Source organism: Psammomys obesus, unplaced genomic scaffold (genome assembly GCF_907164565.1).
Source record: "Psammomys obesus unplaced genomic scaffold, mPsaObe1.curated_primary_1811, whole genome shotgun sequence".
NCBI classification, from domain to species: Eukaryota; Metazoa; Chordata; class Mammalia; order Rodentia; family Muridae; genus Psammomys; species Psammomys obesus.
In genome coordinates this window covers 28,983,810-29,010,280 of record NW_026596079.1, presented here as the reverse complement: position 1 = coordinate 29,010,280, position 26,471 = coordinate 28,983,810, and the positions used below count along the sequence as shown (strand labels likewise).

At 35.5% G+C, this 26,471-nt stretch overlaps 1 protein-coding gene across 1 annotated transcript in view; it reads right to left on the bottom strand.

Moving 5' to 3' along the window:
• Csmd3 (CUB and Sushi multiple domains 3) overlaps positions 1–26,471 on the bottom strand; it is a gene marked incomplete at its 5' end in the record, with an annotated part of 1,006,505 nt that overhangs the window by 458,517 nt on the left and 521,517 nt on the right. Inside the window, 3 exons of the mRNA XM_055626685.1 lie at positions 1,589–1,777; positions 7,534–7,721; positions 10,765–10,903. Coding sequence (XP_055482660.1) covers positions 1,589–1,777; positions 7,534–7,721; positions 10,765–10,903 — 516 coding nt within the window. The remainder of the gene's footprint in view (positions 1–1,588; positions 1,778–7,533; positions 7,722–10,764; positions 10,904–26,471) is intronic.

The following is a 26,471-nucleotide window of genomic DNA, read 5'->3' as shown; positions in this document are numbered from 1 at the left end:
CTTAGTTACCGTATCATGAGAGACTAATTCCCTCACTAGATACCACTACTAAAGCCAAATCACACGAATAAGTTATCGCATTTTGAGTTGTTAGCAAGAGAAATTAAAAAGGTCTCCATATATCACAGGCTACTGCCATTGCTCTTAGTTACCGTCTATAATTTGATGGTAAAATATTATTGTTAAGATATCATATAGCGTCGGGCATGGTGACACATGCCTTTATTCTCAGCGCTCAGGAGGCAACAGGCAGTTGGATCTCTGTGAACTGGAGGCCAGCTTGTTCTACAAAGTGAGTTCTAGTATAGCCAGTGCTGTTACACAGGGAGAATTTGTCTAGAAAAACAAAGCAAAGCAAAGCAAAGCAAAACAAAACAAAACAAAACAAAACAAAACAAAACAAAAGAAGACATCATGTATTTGAGAACATGGAGAAATCAAACTGAAAAGACCTGAAAGTCTTATTCTTACTGGTTGTCTTTAAATAGCTTTAAGATGTTATGCATCCTCCCAGGGGGTAAAAGTAATCATCAATCTTATCCAGCTGAGAATTCTAAGAGCCATTATAATGATCTACCCTGACAAGTCACGCCCACTAGTGGTTTAAAAACATAAATATTGAAGGAAAAAAAAAAAAAAAAGCTAACCACTTTCTGGTTGGATGTAACGCCAGCTCCATAAGTTGGATACATATCTAGCATAGTAATCAGAGCCAACAGCCTGGTTCTAGATAAGTCATAGTACTCAGAGGAGATTACACTACTGTTGCTCTGCTAAAGTGGTGTGGTATTCACCTTACTCCAAATGACCAGTCATACCCATAGATTAATGCAGCTCTCAAACTTATCAGTGAAGTTTCTTTTTTAGAGTAGTTGAGGACCATCAAAAGGAACTTAAGAGGTCAATGTGCAGAGAAGTAATGACTATGGAGCGTACTCTCTCCTTCCAAGGTATAGGGATAACTGCAGAAGATGGTTTGGAAAGATAGTAAAAGCCAGAATTTGTAAGTGATGAAAAACCTGTATATTTTAGACATCGTATGGCAATCACAGCTATGAACTCACAGTAGTTGAATAATCATACACAAGAATTGTCTAAGCTCAAGGTAGGAAAAAAAAAATCCAAGTATTAAAGTAGAAAATGGTCATGAAGTTTCACACCTAAATGAGGAGCTATTATTAATAGCTACCAAGAAAGGAAGGGTTGTTTTTAAAGGTCTGACTACTGGTAGGACTGGCATCCTTTAGTGGATGTCCACAAAGGAGACTTGATGGGCTTTCTTTAAAAGCTGATACAAATTTGGTTGGGTATGAAGTGGGAGGGTGCATCTAGGAGGAGTTAGCAAAGTGGATGAATGTGATCAAAACATAACGTAGGAGATTCTCAAAGAATTATAAAAGATATTTTTAAAAGCCATGCCTTTAAACATGGCATAAGTATGACTTATTATCAGTATTCTTTCTTTTCTGTTAAGTAGATATGATAAAAGTTGCCAAAATTTAAGATATGCTTAGCTTCATTTACAAAGCCTATACCGTCTTCTTTAGTTTATGACTAGGGATATTTTGTAAAATGGATGAGAACTTACCATCACAGGTTGGGAGTGGATGACTCCACCAGTGGTTTTTTTCACAAAGAAGGGGCTCTTCATGGCTCAGTCGGTATCCTGGATCACAGCTAAATGAAACAGTTGACCCAATGGAGAAATCATGGCCATATCGACGGCCATGGACAGGGATGCCAGGGTCCAGGCAAGAGTATGTGTTCACTGTAACACCTAAGAAGCAAATGCAGGAAAAGCAAGAATGAGACTGATTGGATTCATTGGAATCAGATTTGCTAAAGTTATTCCTATTTCATCAAAAAATTGTAGTAGATAAAATTTACAAATAAATGAATGTATTTAAACTGTTTAGCACTTTTCTTTTCCATTTCCTGCCTGTAAAGATAATATTTATTCCATTTAATTAGTAAGAAAGTAACAAAATATATAATTGTCTATTAGAATATATATTATTATATGTATATATATGTATATTTGTATATATTATACATGCAACAATTACAGCATTAATTAGATCTGAAAGCAAGTTGGAGAGGAAATAGTTTACTTGGTTTATGCTTCCATATCACTGTTCATCATCACTTGTAGGTATTTTCAATAGTCTGTCATCTTTCACGGTTGGTTCTTCTGAAGATAATGTTATTCATGAATCATAAAATCTGAATGAGGACATTTTTTAAAAAACAAAAATATGTCTGCATTCTCATTGGAAAAAAAAAACCACCTCATGTTACTTTTAAAACTTCCTCTACTCTAGTTAAGAACTTTATTTGTTCAAATCACACACAAGAATTGTCTAAGCGCAAGGTAGGAAAAAAAAATCATTCAACAATAGCTGGCCTCTTGTGTTGGATAGTTTTGCTTCATCTCGAAGCAAGCTTAAGTTATCTAAGAAGAAGGAACTTCAATGAGAAACTCCCTTCATATGATCAGGCTTCAGACAAGCCTATAGGATATGTTCTTATTCATGGAATGACCAGCCTATTGTAGGCGTTGCCATCCTTGGTTAGGTCTAGATTTAAAAAAAAAAAAAAAAAAAAACGAAGCAGGCTGAGCAAGCCATGAGAAAAAATGGCTTACTGGTTAAGCAGCATCCCTCCATGATCGCTGCATCAGCCCCTGTGTCCAGGGTCCTGCTCTGTTTGAGTGCCTGTCCCGACTGCCCTCAATGGTGAAGAGTGATACCTAGTGATAGGTAGTATAAACCAAGTAAAAACTATTTCTTTCTCAACTTGCTTTTTGGTCATGGTGTTTCTTCTCAGCAACAGAAACTCTAAGACACCTTTTCATGGGTCTATTCTGTATACAGTTTTGGTTTTTATATATTTTAGAAGATGTTATTTTATTACTAACACACTCCGCTGGTAATAGGGCCAAATTCATGCTTATTCTGCTAAAATTTGACATGAACAAGTTATACCCAACTATCTTACTACCTTATAATGAAACTATCCTCCAATGGTGAGCTTTCGCACCAACTGGGTCATCTTCTTACTAGGTTTATACCTTCACTTCCAGATGAAACACCTTATCTGTTCCCTTCATCAACACCATCTACTTAACATTTAGCCAAGTTGCTTGGGTCCTCTCTCTACATGTTAATTCTCTTCTTGAATGCCAGATCACAACTAATTCTCCTTTACCTAAAATTCTAAAATGGCAGCATAAAGTAAAATCTTTAAAAATCATAGCTATGATGGTTAAAGATGTGATATACAGTAAATTATGGTAACATTTGGCTAGCCATGTGATTTTAATGGTTTTGGCTTAAGCTAATTCATTTGCTCATTTTGACAACCAAGCTGGTGAAATAAATTGCTTCTTTCCTTTTCTGCCTCTTCTACCCACCATGCTATGTGGATCATTAATGTGTGAAAACATTGTTGATATTTTTATTCAAAATTTGTTTCAAAACAATAGACACTTTATACATACTAAAAACATAATGAGCTATTATTAAGAATTAAATATTGGTACAGTAATAACAACTGTTAATTTGTATTACAATGTATTCAAATGTTTTTTAAAGATTCATAAATATTGACAGAATACAGAATTTTCAGAAGTTTTTATTGGTGATATATCCAATGACAAAATTGTTCTGATTTCTTTTCTTATTATTGTAGAATTTTTTTAGAAATGGAATTTCAAACCGGTGTTGATAATTATTACTACATGTAATAAAATTATTTGAATATTTTTACTCCTGATTTCATTGTACATTCCTTTTTTCATAGTGTTAAAATTATTGTCTCTGGCTATTGATTTGTTGAGAACCCATTTATAATTTTGAAGTATTTCTTATTAAGGAAGTCAAGAAAGCTTCACACTGAATTAGTTTTTGAAGTTTTTAAGAGATATTTCCTAACAACCTTCATGATATATAGCTGTATTTAGATTTCAGGCAAGACTCCATATTAAACTGATGTGATGTTTCCTTGGGGAAAATTACAATGACACAACATATTCATTATAGTCTGAAACATATTTTATATTTGATTTTTATCAGTTGAAAGTTAAAAGTGATGTTATTTTATTAGTAGAGTATTTTTAAATTTCATATGTTTGTTTTTGAATTTTAACTATTTTTCTTGTTTATTTTAATATTTTATTATCAAAATATACTTTTTTTTCTTCATTTCTGTTCCTCTCTCAAATCTCTCAGATATGTCCCTTCTCTTGTGCCCACTCAAAATCACGGTATCGTTTTCTTCAGTTACTATTGGTTCACTTACACATACATAAACACACATGCGTATGTAGATATGACTTGCTCTGTCTGTTTAATGTTTCCTACAGGCATATACTTTCAGGGCTGATGACTTGGTATTTGATAACCAATTAGGGGGCTCACTGCTGGGACTGCTATTTCTCCCGCCCTCAGCATTCCTTCGTTGCCTGGGGCTCTTTATGTGTTGGTGAGGTAGCAGATTATAAGACAGAAGATCAGAAAGTTGCTAAGGCTGTCTGTTAGAAATGAGGAGGAAGAATCACTTATGACACCTCAATAATATGGCTGCCTGAACAAGACCCAAAGAAGGGCACCACCAACAAACATGTTACACACTGGAGGGAAAAATAAAGTTTTGTTCTCTCTCTTCCGAGAGGAAAAAGTATGGAGGAAAATGGAAGACAGTGAAACGCTCGAACGCTCGTGTGAACAGTGGTATGTTTGTAATTAATCCGTACGTTTGAATCCTCGGGCCACATAACATATTTGTTGCAGATATTTGATCCCACTGTGAACCCTGAGATTGTGTTGTTTACTGAGGAAAAAAACCTGTTTTTGGTTGTGATGTAGCTTAGTTTAGCACACACCTTTAACAAAGAGCTTTCTGTTTTCTGTTTAAAAGGATGGAGAGAGTAAAAAGGAGCTACATTTAGTTTGAGGAGTCTGGTTTTAGGTGGCAGGAGAAGGAGGCATTTCTTTGTGGGATATCACCTGTGGAGGAAGGCTAGCTGGATGCTTTTTCTGTCTCTCTTGGCTAGCAAGCTTTCACCCCAGCATCTGGCTCCAGAATCTTTAGTAGTAAAATGGAATGGTTAACATTTTGTTAAAAACAACATAGACATTTTTTAATAAATTGATTTAAAAGTAGAAATTATTAAATGTCAAATGTACTTTTACAGTTCTGATGACTGATCTGAGACTGAACTTGGGGAATGGTCCACTTAGAGACGGGATTTATTTTATACAGTAAAATTTATTAATGAATTGTTAACTGACAAGTTTCTGTTTCTTGGTGGGAAAGAAATTTTGACGGTGTAAATTATTTCACAATCATAAACAGGTGACAAGACTAATAAAATAAACCCTGGAAGAAGAGATAGCTTTAAAATTTTTAAGTTGCTACCTGCAGAATTTGGCCAGATCTGTAGGACTGTGTGCCTCTCACTTATCTCCACCTATCTGCTCTGTGCCAACACTCTGTCTCCTGAGGGACTGGCCATCCACAGGAGCTGCAGTGCTGTTACCCGGACTTACGAGTTTACAAATTTGCCAGCAGAAGGAATGCATTTGACCCGAATTTCTCATTCATATGCCTCATTTACTTAGTTTTTGTAGAAAAGAAAAAGCTGCTATCATTTGTTAAGAATTTTCTGAATTGAAATCTTTATTCTGATGTGTTACACACCTGGTCTCACTTAATCCTTAAATTTGTCCTGTGACTGACACACAATAAATATCATGATGGATGCAGCAGGGGATTACAAAAGGTTTCCATATGTAGACAGTCATTAAATAGTTGATAAGAATTAATATTAAAATAGACATTTAACATTGGAGTCACTGACTCAGTTTCAAAATTACAACTTGAGCTACATATTTTAATTAAGATTCATTTGTTCATTTAAATTTTCAAGTCTTTATAAACCTTATTTAACATTTCACACTAGCTAAAGTTACACTTCCATGTGAACAAGTTTGAAATAGAGATAAATGTAGCTAAATAATATTGTGCATAATAAAATTTGATAATTTATCAAGTATAATTTAGAAAATCCATGAGGGCATTGGGTATAACTACCCAAAAAAAGATACCTACAAACAAATACAAAATAAATGTACTTCACATACATTAAGTTGATTTTGAGGTACTGAGATTGACAAGGACTTGGAGAGAAAAAGAAACAATAATAGAGTATACTTGAAATAACAATAACTTGTAGCAATTTGTTTTTGAAGTTTCCTCTACAAGAGCGTTCCTCATGTAAAGGAACATGAAATTTTATTCCATTATATAATGTGTATTTTATGTATGCTCACATAAACATATTTGTATCCAGATAATGCCCTATGTAGTATGGTCAAAAAATATACATACGCAAAGTGTTTGTAAATCATAAAAATATAGATATACATTTCTACATGAATAATAGTATTTTAAAAAATAAAACAGAATACAGCTGTGCTAGCATATATCTTAATTCCCACCACCCGGAAGACAGAAGAAAGTACGTCTCTGAATTTGAAGCAAGCCTAGTCAACATAACAACATGGCAGTTCTAGATCATTCAGTGCTACACAGTGAGATGTATGCAGGCAAACATGCACACACACACACACACACAGAGAGAGAGAGAGAGAGAGAGAGAGAGAGAGAGAGAGAAAGAGCAAGAGAAAGAAAAATTTGAAGCAAATTTTTTTAAGATTTTATTTTATTTTAATGTTATTGTACATATGTTTATGGTGTGTGGGAAGGTGTGATTATGTCATTGTACAAACGTGGAGAAGACAACTTCATAGATACCTTTTCTACCTTCAGCACTTACATGGATTCTGGGAATCAACTTAGGTTGCCAAAAGAGCAGAGCTAGAGCCTTTATCGGCTGAGTCATCTTGCTGTCCTTAGTTGAGACTTTTTAAAGGAAGCAGTTAGCTTGTAACTGTGATTATTATAAACTTTAACTGTGATTAACTTATTGCCACACCTCAAGTTACAGTTTATTTTAACAAATTTTTAGTACTATGTCAACCATACGTGTGTATGTTTAAGAGTTTAATCTTTCTTTTTAACCTTTTATACAGAACAAAATTGAATATTTGACATGCACTCTGCTTGCAAGTCATATTAGTAGAAAATGCTAGAATAGTATATTTTGTGAAGTAAGTGCCAAAAGAATGCTAATGTTAGAAGTATATCAGACTGATACTGACTATTGGTTAATATGCTTCCCTAAGCCATACAAAATAATTAAAACACGAATGCACTCAACTTACTTGATATTTCTGACATTCACTTGACATTTTATTTTTTAGGGCTATTAGGTATCTAGCTGGTGTTTAAAAATCTATTGTACCATTTCCTTGTATAAAGACACCAAAACATTAGCTTTCTTACTTATAAAAGAAAACCTCAGATTAAAAAAAATAACTTAGTAAGTATCTTATGTCTCTTAGCAATATAAAGATAATATGAAATGGGAAGCCATTAAAATGGGAAAATAGAACATCTGTTATTACTTACTTTCATAATGAATCTTGAATCCATTATTAGAACGGCTATTGTCTGTTGTAAACAGCAGGTATATAAAGTTACTGCTGCTAAACAGGAACTGTGGCACTTGTGTACCATTGTATGACCCAAGCAATGGTGACAGAAGATTTGGTCCATCATGAACCTCCAGAACATCGTAATTTAGTTCAGTCTGAAATCTAGAATGGAGAAACACAATTAGAAACAAATTAGAAATGTGGAAATAAAACTATTATTCTAGTTAATCTACTATGAGGGTTTATTTTTGAGCCACATTCATTATTTCTCGGTTTACCTGGTATCTAGAATATCATTGTACGAGCTATCTGTAAAAACACACGAATCATATGTGGGAGAATTATCAGTCAAAATTATGTGTATTCATACCAATAAGAAAAATATCTGCTGAGTGTTAGATGTCATCCTCAGTAAATTAAATGCCCTCTTCATGAAGTTGTCTCTTCTCAAATCACCTTGACTTGCTATCTTCAATTCTATGGAAAACTATATTGTTTTATATTTGTTTTAATGCTACCTGCAATTCAAATATGGTCTTGGCTCTATATAAACTGAAAGCAATTATATAGTGGTTTAAAGATCTTTAAGTTTTACTATATGTGATTTTTAATATGTGTATCGGCATGTGAGACTGTGGACATCAGTGTAATGCCCACAGATAGTGGAAGAGGACATCAGGTTTACTGGAGTTGATATCAGAGCTGGAGACATAACCTAGGTCTGCTCTTAATCACAGAATCAGAAAATATATTTGATACTGAAAATATAAAATTTAATATGATGCTTCACTGCTTTCTTTTCGAATGCCATTCTAACATTATATAGGTTCATTATGATGTATAGACTGTTTAATTTGGTTGTGTGATGTTTTTATTCTTTAATAATAAATTTAATTTTAAAGTTTCATTTTGAATTTAAATTCTCTCATAGAAAATGGAAAGTAAATGTCACAACTCTATAATAATCACATTCATTAACTGTAAACAACTTTTCCAAAAGAGGGATGCAGGAGATTATTCTTGGGACTACAATAAGCACATTGCATCTATGTTAATGTCATAACAAATCCCATTATTAGTTATGCTAAATAAACACAGTATTGTTTTATAAAGCCATAAAAAACAGTAAGAGGCTTATTTTCAAAGAATCTAGTAAGTGTTAGGTTCTTCCTAATGCTTTCTCAAAACCACCTGTAGAGAAAAATAAAGCATCAACACATTATAAGGTCAATAGTCAATGTACACAGAAGTAAGCAGTTAACATATGCATTTCTGATTCCATGTGATGATTTAATTTCTTTAATTTAATTAATAAGATCTATTCGCTTAATAAGTTGGAGTTCTTGCTCACCCACTTGTTGCCAGATTACTCCTATGCTTTTAATAGCCAGTCATTACAAGGTGATCATTTAAAAGGCAATGTTTTTCTGATAAAGGACACAGTATATTTTAAATACTAAATGGTTTTCAAGAAGGAGAGATAAAGGTACTCTACATATATTTCCTTCAAATAGTTTCCAATTAAAATCTTCCATGTACCAGATAGAGAGAGCTCTCCAGGTGAAGGCATTTGCCAAAGCCATTCTACCTGAATGTGATCCCCTAGACCCAAATGTAGAATTAGAGCATCTACTTCCCTAGATTACCTTCTGACAGGGACACATTTCCTGCTCCCCCTCCCCCCCGCCCCTTACAGGATGTGTTTAATGTGATAAAAAAAATCTTTCACGCTTTCATATGCATAAACAAAGAAGAGACAGAGAGATTGATTTCCAAAGGATCATTCCAGTTAAAGGATGTACATAAGAAGAATGTTGGAAAGAAAAATATTAATATAACTGTGCTCTGTTTAGTCTGAAACACTGAGAAGATCACTAACGTGTTTCTTAAGGTATTCTAACTGCTGTATGTCCATGATTTTGACAATCATCCTGAGTCAGACCTCAAAATTCTGGAGATATAGGCATGTCCAACTACCCTCAGCCTGCAAAATATTGACTTTAAAAATGTACATTTTAGGCTAGGCATGATAATATGCTTAGAGGTGCCTGAGAGCTCAAAGTGATCCTAACTTACACAGTGAGCTTGAGTTAGCCTAAGCTACATGATATGCTACTGAAAAACAAAATAAAATAATGGACTTAAATATGTGAACAATGTTTATGTGCTAAATCATGCCCCTACGAATCCACATGTTGAAATGTTAATCCCTAGCTCATGAGACTGTTATGGCAGAGAATGAGTCTTTAAAGAGGAAACTGACACAAAATGAGATCATGAGCGTGGACTTCAATCTAACATATCCTCATATATGTGAAAAGGAGACCAAGACATGAAAACACATACAACACATAAACACATGAGATGGCAGGAGTGCAGGGAACAAAAAATTACCATGTAAAGGTGTATAGAGGACAGAGCTAAATAAAGATGACAGAAGAACCTACCTTAAGAGTCCTTGGATCTCAGACTCCTGGTTGTCATGACTTTAGGAACATAAAGCTCTACTGTCTAAATCACAGCACCTTAAGCTGAGTGCCTTACACACCTAAAGGCATCATTTAATTCTATGTGAAAGTAACTAGTACACCCATTTCATAGTATATCAGTTTTGCCTTTGTCTTTAGTAGATGCTGAATTTTTATGCATATGTATGTATATACATAAATATACACAAACATACATACATACATACATACATACATACATACCCAGAATCATAAATTTTTTTGGCAAATCTGGTCACCAGGGGAGAAAAATGATGAATGCATCCTGGATTTGTTTAGGTAAGTATATGATAATACCTGTAAGTGTGTTATGTTGGCAGACTGTATTGAAAATTTTTATAAGTCCTTTGTTTTTAGAAATATAGCAGAGCTGAATTCACAGGCCCTTAAAAATATAGGACAACTAAACTCATTATATTAAAGGTCATATGTTCATATCTCAGTATTATGCATATGTACAGCTAAAAGGTCTTGCATATCTTAACAGTACAGTTACAGCAGTAAACAACTAAAAATGAACTTGAGAACAGATTGAAAGGTCAAAAGGGGGCAGACCTTCTTAAACATTCAAGACACAGCAATTGATTTTTCTAATAAAATTACTTATTGATGTTGTAAGGAAAATGGCAAATGCAAACTATAATGTCTACCCATTCTTGTATAAGATAAAAAAATAAAATAAAATCATTTGCAGAGACCTTTCAAATGTAATTTTGATAGAGTGTCCAGGTTCAGCTTCAATCACCCACTCACAATTCAAAGAGTCTTTGTAGTATCCTGGCCATCCTGGTGAAAGAATTACTCCACTTGGAGCTGAAAAGTGGCCACCACATGGAGCTGAAAGATTAAACCAGAGAACAATAAGAATAGATTTTTTAGAATAAGCTATATAGATAGTTTTCAGTCCCAATATTAGTGGATTGATATATTTGATTGATTGATTAATTAATTGAGACAGGTTCTTATTGTTCAGTCTATGCTGTCACAGAAGTCAGTATATAGATCAGGTTAACTAACTCACAATCTTTCTACCTTTGTATCCTAAGTACTGAGATGATAGGCATTCACTTCCATACCTAATCCAACTAAATGACTCTCTTAACATATCCATTAAGTGGTTATTAATACTATTTTGAATGTTAATGGCCTATGTACTCAATCCTTTCTGTAATAAAGAATATCTCCCCTTAAAGAGGTTACATACTTATAAAATTGTGACATAGCTACGCTTATCAGGTCAACTTCTAATTAGCCATTGCCAACTCTCCAGATAATTTTCTTTAAAAAGCTTGTGTGTATTCATGCTCTTCATCTTTACCTTGAAATGATACATGAATTCTCAGTATTTGGTTTCCTCTATTTTTTTTTTCCTTAAAGTTGTCAAACTTTCTTAATTCACATTGTCCGAACTATAAGCTTCTCTTATTCCACAGTCACTATTTTCATTTATGCAGTGATTTGACTGAGGATGGCCATTATAGACTCATATGTTGTAATGCTAAATCACAAGTGGGTAGAACTCTGTGAAGGATTAGGGGATAAGAAGATGTGGCCTTGCTGTAGGAAGTATAGCACTGGTGTTTATCCTTGAGGGTCCAAAGCCCTCACCGTTTGCAGTGACTCCCTGCTTATGCTTGTGAACTATAATTGGGAACGCTCAGCTATTGCTTCAGCACTATTCCTAAAAGAAGCCTACTGTCATTCCCCTTGTCATGATGCCCATGGACTCTAACCCTCTAAAACTGTAAGCACCAAGTAAACTTTTTATTTTATACAAGTTGTCCTGGTCATGAATATTATCACAACAATAGAAAAGTAAATAAGGGTTTATAATATCATTAGTTCATTCTCTACTGTTATTTCTTACCTGCTTTGTGATCTTTTAATTTGGTTCAACTGCCAAAATTGTGTGCTTTATATTTTGTTTTTTTCAGACCATCATTTCCTAGACATGCATTTTGATCTTTTTTGTTAACATTAAATTAAAATTTTTACATAACATTATAATTAATGTTGTATTTATTCCTTACATTTATTTAAACTCAAACACAACTGAAACCAGAAAGACAGCATTGTTGGAACTTTGAACATTAACATATCATTATAGAGAAGAATAAACAAAATTGCAAAGAGAACAGTAGGCCAGGAAAGTCTCAAACCGTTTTCTCAAAACTGATGCAAAATTATTACTTACTGAATTAGTCCATCATATGACCATGTATCTACTAGTATAAAAGAGAAAGCCAGACCTATTTCTTCTTCATTTCTTTTTTGTTTACCTCTTAGTCCCATATCCAACCCTTCCTGACACCTACCTTCGACCTTTCACCTATATCTCCCAATTTAGCTTAAGTTAGCATAATCTCATCTCAGGAATACCCAGGAGTTGTCCATATAAAGCATCTCCCTAACTTCTGCACTCAGAGGAACTGTTGTCTAAGCTGTGGCTAGAACAATTTACTTAATGCTCTTCGTTGGCTTTTATTCATGTTGACTTGCATGACCTAGTGCTTGCTCAGCCTCTGACCTTCTCCCCTTCATTTGAACTCTGGCCAAATAATATGCTCCACACAGGAAATGTACACAGAATTATATTTAAATTACAAGATAGTTTTTAATATATACAATATCAGCAAAAAAAATTAAATGTAATCTAAATAAAGGCCTCAACGCAGTACAAACTATTCCTTTCATATAATGTTTTCTATTAATTTTCATTAATAGATGTGCGGGGTTGTTTTCATTTTTTCTAACCAACCATGATGAACTGTAACTGTAATACTGTTAACAAGATCCCTGAGACTGACGCCTACCTATACTTTATAGTAAGACCTTTGTTTGTTTCAAAACAAACAACCAAACTTTCTTTTATTGTTTACATTTTTGTTCACTTAATTTATCTCTGTTTTACGTCACATTATTTTGAAACTTACTACTTTGCATAATAATTTTATTCCTGTTATTCATCAAAAATGTGAAACAAGACAAAAGACAAATAAGATAGTAAACATATAAAACCTGAAGAAGAGAGAAAACAAATCTTCATAAACATCCATTTGAGAAAATCATCATTGGTTTGATGTTTGTTTTTGTTGTTATGAGACAGAGTTTGAAGTGGCTCAAGCAGGCTTCAAATATATAATCCTTCAGTCTTAGCTACCCTTGCTCTGGAATTACAGACATACAATCCCATCTGGCCTGAGTGAAATATTGCTAGGTGAAACTATAAAAATGCTCTTTGTATGAAATGTTCATTAATAAGCCAAATCCAGTTCCTTTAGTGAATCCAATATTATTTCCTATAAGCTTTCTAGGGAGAACATTGTCATGAGGAATGTGCACTCTTTCAGTTCGGATTACATAATTTATTCCATGCAGGTTTGTTATATATGTTTCAAATACAAATCTATATGCACAATAGTCACCGAAATTAACATAATTTAAAAGACAGCACAGAGTATTTCATGAAGGAAAGGTACAGCCAATGTGGAGCATTATTGGCAGAGATCTTTATTATATCATCAACTCAGGTTGTTCTAGAAAAGCATTTAAGCATTTGTCATTAAATGAAGAATTAAAAATTAAGGAAGGGTGAAAATTGGCTGAAAATTAAAGCATTGATAAGCATGTTGACTGCTTCATACAATGAATGACAGAGAGAGATGATTGGGTTCTCTAAAAACAATCATAACAAGAATATGTCTTCTGTGCTTCCTGAAAGACCATTCCTGAGTACTGACCTCACTCACTGTGGGGTCCAGTGATGTTTATCACATATACTAAAGCAGAATCTCTCCAAAATTATCATTCAAAAATTCTGAGAACAACAAAATCTATAGAAGATCTGAAACTTGTTAGAAATTTACTCAGATGGGCCAGTCAGAAAAAGTCTCTTGAGCTATGGGTTGTCAAACAAGTGCCAGATTGGAGAAGTTGCACAGCAGCAACAGGAAAGAAACCAGAGTATAACACAGGCAATATAGGCAGACTTAAGCAAGACAGGAACATTCAAGAGGATGAGGAAAACTACTACAGAAAGAAGTGCAGAGCTGAAAGCAGTGGTGAATGTCTCAGAAATAAAATAAGTTTTCAAAGCATCACCTTTTATCAAAGCAGATAAAAATCTAACTTTAAAACGATTAAAAACTGAAGGATGACATATGCTGGAGAGGTTGTGGAGAAAGGGGTACCCTCCTCCATTGCTGGCGGGAATGTAAATTTGTACAACCACTTTGGAAATCAATCTGGTGCTTTCTCAGAAAATTAGGAATAGTGCTTCCTCAAGATCCAGCTATACCACTCCTGGGCATATAGCCGAAAGATGCTCAACCATACAAAAAGGACATTTGTTCAACTACGTTCATAGCAGCTCTATTCGTAATAGCCAGAATCTGGAAACAACCTACATGTCCCTCAACCTAGGAATGGATACAGAAAGTGTTGTTTTACACAATCCATTTACACATTGGAATGCTACTCAGCAATTATAAACAAGGAAATCATGAAATTTGCAGGCAAATGGATGGACCTATCATCCTGAGTGAAGTAACCCAGAAGCAGAAAGACACACATGGTATTTATTCACTTATAAGTTGATATTAGCCATATAATATAGGATAAATATACTAAAATCTATAGTCCTAATGAAGCTAAACAACAAGGAGGACCCTAGGGAAGAAGCAGAAACCTCATTCAGAAGGGCAAACAATATAGATATTGGAAGTAGGAGAAGACAGGGAACAGGACAGGAGCCTTCCACAGAGGGCCTCGGAAAGACTCTACCCATCAGGGTGTTGAAGCAGATGTTGACTCATAGCCAAACTTTGGGCAACTTTTAAGGAATCTAATGAAAGAGGGGGAGATAGAAAGACCTGGAGAGGACAGGAGCTCCACAAGGAGAGCAACAGAGAAAGAAAAAATCTGTGCTCAGGGGGTCCTGCAGAGCCTGATGAATCAACCAAGGACCATGCATGGAGAGGAACTAGACTCCCTGCTCAGATGTAGCGCATGGGCAGCTCAGTCTTCATAGTGGTTTTCTAGTAAGGGGAGTTGGGGCTGTCTCTGACATGAACTCAGTGTCAAGCTCTTTGATCAACTACCTCTGGAGAGGTGGCCTAAGCAGGCCACAGAGAAAGAGGATCTAGCAGTCCTGATGAGATCTGATAGGCTAGGGTCAGATAGTAGAGGAGAAGGACCTCCCCTATCAGTGGACTATAGGAGAGACATAATGGGGGAAGAAGTAGGGAGGGTAGGTCCAGGAGGAGATGGGCTACAGCTGGGATGGAAAGTGAATAAATTAAAATAAACAATAATGATAAAGAAAAAAATTAACAAAGAAAAACAATTATTTTTTTTAATTTATGTTAATCACAGTTTATTTACTTTGTATAACAGCCATAGTTCCCTCCCTTATTCCCTCCCAGTCCCACCCTCCTTCCCTATCTCCTCCCTGCCCACTTCCAAGTCCACTGATATGGGAGGACCTCCTCCCCTTTCATCTGACCCTGTTTTATCAGATATCTTCAGGACTGGCTGCAAAGTCCTCCTCTGTGGCCTAACAAGGCTGCTCCTCCCTTGGGGGGGGGGAGGTCAAAGAGCCCACCATTGAGTTCATGTCAGAAATAGTCCTTGTTCCCCTTACTAGGGAACCCACTTGGATTCTGAGCTACCATGGGCTACATCTGAGCAGAGGTTCTAGGTTATATCCATGCATGGACCTTGGTTGGAGAAACAGTCTCACAGAAGCCCCCTGTGCCCTTATCCTGGAGCAGAAAGACACACACGGTATATACTCACTTATAAGTAGGTAATAGACATATAAGATAGGATAAACATACTAAAATCTGTACAACTAAAGAAGATAAACAAGAAAGAAGACCCGGAGTAAGATGATCAATCCTCACTTAGAAAAACAAATGGGATGGACATTGGAAGTAGGAGAAAACAAGTAACAGGACAGGAGCCTACCACAGAGGGCTTCTGAAAGACTCTACCTATCAGTGTATCAAAGCAGATGTGGAGACTCATAACTAAACCTTCAGCAGAGTGCCGGGAATCATATGAAAGAAGGGGGAGTTAGTATGACCTGGAGAGGACAGGAGCTCTACAAGGAGCCATTTATTGTTTAAATATAAAAATTTGGTATATTATACTTATAAAAATACTATATTATATAAAAATTTTCTTTATATAATATATAATTTTATTATATTTATATTTTATCATATATTATATATTATTGCATATTATATATAATCTTATTTTCAGTTTAGTATCATTTGACTTACGCTTAACAATATCAACAAAATAATGAATTTTATATTCCTGTTATTTTTCCAAAGATTAAAATAAATAGTAACTTTTGAAACTTCAGAAATACATATACATTTTACATCTAAAGTAAGTTTATATATCTTTAAATTTAAAGGTGGAAAACTGAAGAAAAGAATATCAATGACAGTCATTATCTTTGATTAGTAAAGAAATTTTGGAATACTTATCAGGAAAGAAGCTGTGAGCCTAAAGAAGTGTTTTCAAATATCCCTGCATTAAATCAATTCTTTCTTCCTTCATCAATCATACTTTTTATGCAACATAAAAATAACTTTAAAAATTGTTTCTCTGGAGACTTAATTAAAAATAAAATTGTTTCTATTTGTCAAGTGGTATGCTAAAACAACCGCAGGGTCAGGGAAAGTGACATGTCTCTAATAACAGCTTCATTGATTGTGGAACCAATGATGGTAGAAATAAGAATGTTGCAAGTCTCCAGCTGCAGCTGGGCTAGCAAGACAGAGTGTGGTTGGGAGTGGGGGAAAGGCAGGCATAGGCAAACCAAATAAAAAGAAAGACAAAAATGAAAACATAGAGAAACAAAAGCTTGAGAGATAGTTCAGTGATAGTTCTGCATGTATGGTTAGCAATGTTAAGGTTTGCCTGGGATACAGGAGACACTGGAGAGAGAGAGAATCACTATTAATTTGAATAACTATGGGAATAAAGATTAAAAAATAACATATATTTTCAATAAAGATTTGAAAAGAGGTATCCTGTCTGTAAGGAGTTCTAAAATGGTTAAGTTACTTGGCATACTTTTCTTACAAAGATGTTAAGTTTCTGTATAGTTTTGAAAAGTCAGAAACTGAAAATATTAAAAGTAATTAAGTTCTATGAAAAAGATATGCTCATGTTAGAGGACATGTGGGATTCACAGAAGACAGTTAATTTGATCTTTTAAGTATGAATCAGAGTTCTTCACGACAGAGAATATAAAGAATATTGTACATAAAATAACAGCATATGGGAAGGCATACAGGTTTGAGTAAGTATAATGTCTTTGTTCATTAATTTTTTATTTTTTATATTTATCACAGGTTATTTACTTTGTATCCTAGCCATAGCCCCCTCCCTATTCCCTTCCAATCCTACCCTCCCTCCCTCATTGTCTCCCTGCCCCTTTCCAAGTCCACTGCTTGGGGGAGGTCCTCTTCTCCTTCCATATGACCCTAGCTTATCAGATATCTTCAAGACTGGCTGCCATGTTTCCTCTGTGGCCTAGCAAGACTGAACTCACCTCGTGGGGGGGGGGCAGATGTAAAGGAGCCAGTCATTGAGTTCATGTCAGAAATAGTCCCTGTGTTCCTTACTAGGGTACCCACTTGGTTACTGAGATACCATAGGCAACATCTAACAGGGATTCTAGGTTATATCCATACATGGTCCTTGGTTGGAGAAACAGTCTCATAGAGGGCCCCTGTGCCCTGATACATTTTGTCCTTGTGGAGCTCATGTCCTCTCTAGGTCATACTAACTCCCCCTTCTTTCATATGATTCTCTGCACTCTGATGAAGGTTTGGTTATGAGTCTCTGCATCTGTTTTGATACACTGCTTGGTAGAGTCTTTTAGAGGCCCTCTGCAGTAGGCTTCTGTCCTGTTACTTGTTTATTCCTACTTCCTCTGTCAATCCCATTTGTCTTTCTAAGTGAAGATTAATCATCTTACTCCAGGTCCTCTTTCTTGTTTATCTTCTTTAGGTGCACATATTTTAGTATGTTTATCCTATCTTATAGGTCTATATAAGTGAGTATACACCAAGTGTGTCTTTCTACTCTTGGAATACCTCACTCAGGATGATCTTTTCTAGATCCTACCATTTGCCTGCAAATTTCATGATTTCCTTGTTTTTAATTGCTGAGTAGTATTCCATTGTGTAAAAGTAAGTATGATGTTTTTGACTAATACCAAATCAGTTCTTGTAAGACCAAGAAGAAATAGGAGATGATGAAAGTAAATGCATTAGAAAAGCACATGGCAGTTTAAATTATTTAAAACAAAGCATAATTAATTGAAAAATTATATAACAAATGTTAAGGTTTTCATGTAAATAGATCATGCATGTATAGTGCATTTGGACCTTCTGAGATCAAGAAAGATACTTCCCCCAAAATTATAAAGGCTTAATCATAATCTGACATAAGGCTATTACAGTAAAGAGATGAATGATATATTTAGAATGTAAAGTCAAAAACATTTATTGATGACAGAATGTGACACAAAAAAATGCAAAAGAACCAAAGTTTGTCCTTAGATCCTTGGCATATAAAACAGGATGGATGCTGATTTCATTTAAAACAATGGGGAGCTCCAAGCACACAGGAATTACACATATACAATTTAGTGTTAAACTTTGAGTATCTTACTAGTTTTATGTCAACTTGACCCAAGCCATAATCATCTGAAAGCAGGGAACCTGAACTGAGCAAATGCCTCTTAATGTTGATCTGTAGGTTTTCCTACAGAGCAATTTCTTAATGACTGATGGGGCTGATCTCAGCCCATTGTGGGTGGTACCAGCTCTGGGTTGGTGCTCCTGGGTTCTATGTGGAAGCAGACTCAACAGGCCAGAAGGAAAAAGCCAGTAAGCAGCATCCCTCCATGGCTTCTCCTTTAGTGCCTGCCTCAGTTCCTGCTCTGTTTGATTTCATAACCTAACTAGGGCAGACATGGCTAATGTTCCCTCACTTGGAGAGGACAAGAGAATCACAGAAAACAAACAGATGGAAAGAGAGGAGGAAGGAGGACACCAGGATTGGTTAGTATGGAGAAAAAAACAAAAAACAAAACAACACCCAATAAAACCCATCATGGGCCAAGAGGAAGGTCTCCAATAATGGCAAAAAAAAAACAAAAAAAAAGGCCCAGATGAAGTACATAAGCAAGTACCATGGGATTATGGATTGAAGGTAGACCAGATGAGGAGGATTAAGGAGGACAGCATTGGATGGGGATTGAGAGATGCATGGTGAAGTTATTGAGCCATTGTAGGTGAAATATCTGCCCGACCCTTATTTTAAATAAGGCAATTATAAAATCTAACAGATATCAGTGTCTTTTATTTGCGATAATAGGTTAGTAATACCACTGTAATAATTTAAGGGCTATAAGTATTACATAGCCCAACATTCATTTATTTATTTTATTTTATTTACAACAATACTTATGGAAGAGTGGGGGCATAGGAAAACCTGGAGGGGAAAGAAGCACCCAAAAAGACCAACAGAGCCAGTGAATTTGGGCCCAGGGGGAGCTGCAGAGACTGATGCACCAACCAAGGATCATGCCTAGAAAGGACCTAGGGCCCCTGAACAAATGAAAACAATAGGTAGCTCAGTCTTCATGTGGGTGTCCTAGTAAGGGTAACAGGGGCTTTTTCTGACATGGACTCTGTTTCCTGCTCTTTGCTCACTTCTCTCTGGTGGGGCAGCCTTGCCAGGCCACAGAGGAAGAGGATGCAGGCAGTCCTGATGAGACTTGATAGGCTGGAGACAGTTGGTAGGAGAGGAGGGCTCCCCCTTTCTGAGAACTAGGGGAGGGAAATAGGGGAAAAGAGAGAGGGAGGGATGGTGGGACAGGGAGATGTGGAGGGAGTGGGTACCGGGATGCAAGGTGAGTAAATTAAAACAAAACAAAACAAAAAAACCTGGAGCCTTTTACATGGAATCATTATTATCACAGGCTGTATTAAAGCTTTAATGAAGATGTAAATATTTAGCAAAATAGAGTGGTGGACTATGCAGCCTTTTAGAAAATTATTTTATTAAATATTAATAAATTAATATTAATTAAAATATTAAAAAATTAAATATTAGCCATTAAAATATTAAGAAATTAAATATTAGCTATCACCATATTTATGATATTTATGATAGATTTTGTGTTGTGGTGTTCCTTGCTCTTAAAAGTGTAAATTAAGAAAGTAGTAACTGTTAAAATTATTTCCTAGATTTTACAAAACAACAAAATAGCTCAAGTATACTTCATCTAGACAAAGCTCGGTTTGAGGAAGCTTTAGAAAGGCTTCTTCTTCCTTTGACTTAGAAAATTTACTTTAGAAACCATGAAGTATTCTCTCTTTCTGTTTGGGATATAAATCTTTCAATACTCAAGCAGATTCTCACAATTTTTACAACCCAGGAATTATGCCTCTTCTTTCAAATGTCATCAAAAGTCCTTTGCCTAATCTCAGTGGGAGGGTAGGAAATGACTTCATTCTGTTCCAGTTAGGGAACACAAATGAGCTATCACACTAGGAGGCCTCCTCTTTACCTTCCCCAGCAGTTTTACACCACTGCTTAGAAAACCTGCCTTTCTTGGAGAGCAGTTTGCCTCAGGATCATGATGATCCTGAATAGCCCTATAAAAGGAAATTATGTATTATTTACTTACTAAAAGTACTTTTGGTTTTCTACACTTTTTAGTTTTAAAGATGGATAAATATCATACAATATTTGAATTGATAGGAATCATGAAGCCAAGTAATTGTAGAGATTAGACTCATAATAAAATCTCTAAATTACAAGTTAGGAACTACTCCATATTAAATTTATTTAATTTTCCAAGAAAAATATTTATTTAAGCAATGTTTACTGTCTTTACTGTTGCTTTATTGGAGATAAAGACTGGCAGAAATCGATGCGGGACTATTCAGTCTAAAGGTCCTTGACATAACTTGAGGCTTCTACACATTATGCTAATGGCTTTATTGTAATTATTTTTTTCATTTATTGTTAAAAAGCATGGGTCTGTTATGTCTGACAGTTTACTATCTGCTAAAACTTTTTTTTTATTTTTAAAATCTATAATAGTTTATCTGCCCTGCACAGACACACAAATTGATTTTTTTATTATTGTTTTTATTGTGTCTGTGTGAGTGAACACCTTGGGTAAGAGGAAGGCTGCAGAGACTAGGAGCTAGAGTTAAAGGCATTTATGAGCTGCCTGATATGAGTGTTGGAATCTGTAGTTAGAACCTCTGGAGGATCAAGTGCTCTTTACCATTGAATTTTCTCTACAGTTCTGAGAGAATTTGTAAAAGGCAGGTAGATGAAGTCAACATGAAATATAATACATACTTGAGCTCAGGGGAAGATTCTGACATAAAAGGTAAATAAGGCAATGCTTCAGAGACAGGAAAAAAACCCAAAACTATTCCCTGAAGGAGAAGTTTCCAAAAGATACTTTAGAGCATTTGCAGAGGGGAGAGATCAGGAAGTAAAAAGTAAGTGGAGAACAGTATATGTGCTTTCTAGCTAATGTGGAAAAAATGTTCATGCAAATTTGCAATTTAGTTTAGTTTTTGTTTTTTTTTTTGTGTGTTTGTGTGTGTGTAGGAATTATAAAATGCAAGTATTTCAAAATTGGTCCATACCTAAGAAGCTTGTTAAAGTATATTACAGAATACAACAGTTGAGTTATAAGACAGGATCCACAATTCAGTGATAGAGAAACAGCCCATGGTGATCCCTCCGATTATTTTGTTTGGAACACATAGACCGACCCCATTAAAAACATAAGCAGATATGGATAGATATGGTGTGTCTCTACCTCAGATCTGAATGTTCTCTCTCCAGTTTCTGAAACCAAAAAAGGTGAATTATCGGTATAAATGAAAAAGATCCTCCCTAGGTTTGTTTTTGAACCCTTGATACCCAGTTGTTGATGCTGTTTGGGAAGTTTTGAAAACCTTTAGGAAGTGGAACTTTGATGTATGAATAAAGCAGTAGAGGTAAACTTTGAGGTTTCATAGTCTGGATATGTTTCTTTTTTTCTCTATTTGACTTCTGACTGCCATTCAGTCCTCTAGTTTCTTGTGACATCTCTTCCCTGCCACAAGGAAATGTTTCCCCTCCAGAATAACAATCCAGGATGAACACTTTGTTTCCTTGTTAGGATATTTTATCACAAGGACAGTCAGTAGGACAGGAGAAAACTTGGATATGCTAGTGAGATGCAGCTTGTTGCCTAAACTATTCCCATTTTGCAGCAATGAAAACAGCATATATATAAAAAAATAAATAAAAGGGTGACCTGGTTCTTTTCTCCAATTTAATTTTTCTAATACATAAAATAAATAGTTTGCATTCATGTTTTTGTTCATTTCTTTAATTTTTACTAAAAAAGAACACACTCAAAACTCTTAGTTTACATTAAGATGAACGTGGGTCCATACTCTTCAGGTAAAATTCTCTTCAATAACAGTTATGAGGAAATTAGAAGTTTCACAGCAGGAGGTGATGTCAGTAGACAGGTTATACTTGAATCCTCAGCAGGGAATTGGAGATGCAAAGCTGAAATTTTAATCACAGGTATAGCAACAATAAATTTAAAAAGCAAGCATTCCAGTGTTTTGGTCAGAGAGATGAACTTTCTGTGGAGGATGTCTCTATGAGAGACCAAAGAATTAAGAATCAGTGGGTATTATTTTAAAGCTTAAGGCACAAGTCTGAACAGAGGCCAGCAAATGGAGATATGTCCACCCGCCTGTGGGTGAAAAAAAAACAGCCTTAATGCATTCTTTCCCTGCCCGCTAATTATACAGTTGCTAGGAAACTGGCCGATAAGACCAGGACAGAACTATTTGTGGTCTTGGCACCTAAAGTGAAACAATCATTTCAAAAGTCAATTTCTCTTACCCAATCATGTAACGCCAAAGCATGTAAGTCCCTGCTTGAGGTTTTTCTTTTTAAAAACCTTGTTCCCCCAGACAGCGGGGCCGCATTCCTCCTCTGTTTCTGCAGGAGATTTGTGTCCCATGTTCGAACAGGAATACAATAAAAAAGCCCTCATGTATTTGCAGTGGAGTCTATTCCTGATCTTTTGGGGTTCTCATGAACTGGGCACAACATCTACATGCTACAGGGCATGGCTGGCAACCCTTTCCCTACCTTGGGGTGGGGCTTTCCCTCTCTCAGGAGCCCTTCACTACGTGATCCAAACAGTTTGCTTCCTCCTGCCCTTTCTGCCCTTTGCCCTTGCCATTTCCTCTCTCTCCCCCTTCAACTTTTCCCTGCCTTTTTCTCTCTCCTGCTCTCTCTCTTTCTCTCTCACTTTCTGTGTCTCTCCTCCACTTCTCCTCTTTCTCTTTCTACGTGATAAATGATCATTAAATATATCTAACCTATGAACATTGGGTGATGACTAAATAAAACTAAGAGTCATTCATATTTAAAGCTATCATTAAAAATATGAAGCTATATACACAGAAATGGAAGAGTTTGAATGCCCCAGAAACTTGAGTCTTGATTCCACTTGTTCAATTTTTAAGTTTCTTTCCGTTCCTTTTTCAAATTTACCCTAACAAAGATTAGGAGATAAACTTTCCTGATGGCTATTATTTATTTCCTTATGATCGTTCTCCAGATGAAACTCAGTATTACATAAAAGTAAAAAAAAGAAAAAAGTTCATCCTTTGAGATAATATGTGCATGTGTGAACACACATTGTATTAGAATTACAAATCAGTTCTGATATATGCACAGAGTCGTTACTCTAATTGCTTCTTCAAAAGAATTCTCTCCACAGAGAATGTGATGTCTGTGCAGAAGGGCTTCCTTTCCTCTGAGGCTAATTGAGATTCAAGAGAAAACTCCTTATCTTCAATGAGGAAGTTCATCAGGCATGCAAGTCCCGCCTTGCCTCCAAACAGTTCTCGAGGGGCTCCAGTTCCATCCTATTCATTCTAAAAATTTTCTCAGATATCTCACTGGGGAGTGGGAGGGAACATAAACCAGAACAATTCAGAGAGATCTATTTGGAGGACAAGAAAGTTTTTGCTTGAGTAAGCATTTTATGAAGCATTCTGAAATCATTAGAGCAAATACAAAGCATGGTTTATTTCTGTTTCTTCTTGACTTCTACTTCAAATATGCACTGTCAAATCCCTGCCTTCCTAAAAACAAAAATCTTAGATTTATACTCTAACTTTATATATTTGGTTGTGAGCCTAGCCTTCAATGGCTGAGCCATCTCTCCAGCCCTAAATTTATAACTACTTTCGATATTAAAAATAACACAACAACAGCAACAACAAACCTTTTCATTTTATTTTCAAACCCTTTGCTCCCCTTTATCCATTATTCAAGACACATCTCTGGGTAATGGAGGAAAGCATGCATTGGGAAGGCTCCCACTTGCTGAATCTCTGTCCCAGTCTTGGAATAGAGAAACGGTGGCCTCTTTCACAATTTATCCTCTAGCTCTCCTTTGAGGAGAGAGTTAAGGATAGTATGAAGGCGGTGGTAATGTTACTAAGTATTAGAAATGCTTGCTGTCAAATCAGGAGAATCAGTGAGTCTTTTGGAAAGTCAAAGATTCAGGCAGGACTGGTCTTTTAGTACCTGATTCCGCAATAGAGCAAACTCAACAATTTCTAGGTTTTGCTGTGGTCCTGGCTCTTATGATAAATTTATGATCTCTCCTTGTATTTAATTTATTAAGACAATTCCAATTATTCACTTCGGTACTTGGTTGATACAGAAGACACTCATATCTTTTAATTGTCAAACTGTTGGAACTACAGGACTCTCACTGTTGGGATCTGTAAGCAGGCATTTCCACCGCCAGCTCCAAGGGATCTGACAAACTGGAATCAGGCATCTGTGAAGCTACCTACGGACCACCTGAAACCACCTGCGCATGCTCTGGGTCACCTCTTAAGAGAACTTTTACCTCCTCCAATCTCTCTCTCCTGCCCTACCCAGAAGTCTCTGTGACCCATTCCCTCCTCCCTTAGTAAGCCTCCTACGTGGAACCAGTCCTGTGGCGTGATTTGTGAACTCACCATGTAACTTTACTGCACAAGCCTACCACTCACTATCTTCAACCTACTAGTTATTTATTATTTTCTTCCCCTATGTTCAGTAGTCATGAAAGACATGACATCTGTAGATTCAGTGAATAAGCATACTTGGTGATTACATACTTGGTGATTATACTTTTTCTTTCACATATGCATCTACATTCTGCATGAGCAAGTCTTCTTAAGTGCTTACATTCAGCTTGGATTATGGTGAAGGATTTATTATTCATTCTCCTACATCAGTGTGAACAAAATCCTCAACATGAATCTAACACTTACAAATAGAAACAAACAAACAAACAAACCCAGATACATAGATTTCTCTTATTCCCTAAGTTCAGCTTAGATGGGTTATAAGTGAAATGACTAAGTTTGTTGAGAGAAAAGAATTAACTTACACATCCTACATTGGGTCTATAAACCTCAATTGTCTGAAAGATTTTAACATTTATTTATTTATTTTTCTTTTAGCTAAGGGTCTATATTAGTAATTAGGATGCTATAGAAAACATTGGCTTCAGTTCTTCATATTCATATTTGCTAGTAATGTTTTATTTTTTTTGTTAGAAACACTGCAAAGACCATATTGTTTGAAATTATGAGACTCAACAACAGGCAACTTTTTATTCAGTCAATTTTAACTTAGCATCTTAATTAAATTACCAGCTTTGAGCCAATAGACTTATGCAACTCTTCCAATGTATTTCATTAAGGGGAATCTTTTTTTTTTCCTATAAAAAAGCTCAGTGAATATTTTATGCCATAATCAAATTCAAGAACATGGCCATGTAACCACAAAGGCCAATATTCTGTTTCTATTTTTGTGGGGAACTTGCTTTAGAATAAAGAGGGGGCTACTGGCTACAGTGTAATTGGTGCAGGCTGCTAACATTTAGGAGGAAATATATATGCATCAGAGTCTTAAGAAATTAAAAGAAAAGATTATGAAAAAACAGATATGCTCAGGAAAAAAAATGAGACATAATTTACTTGTAAATTCAAACTACAAACCTTAATATGTCCATGAGAATTTTGTTTTTTAGGAGAATACCAGTATGTTACAAACAGAACTCAGAGATGTTGGCATGAAAGTGTTAACAAAATTTGACACTAGATAAAACTAATTAAGAAAGTGAACAAAACAGTAAAATATTCAAGACATCTCTAGGATGATTACTCGAACCAAGGGTAAGTACAAAGGTGAGAAAAGAGAAAAAGAAGTAAAAGAGAGACATACTAGTATTTTTAATTAAGTGAAATTTAGTTTA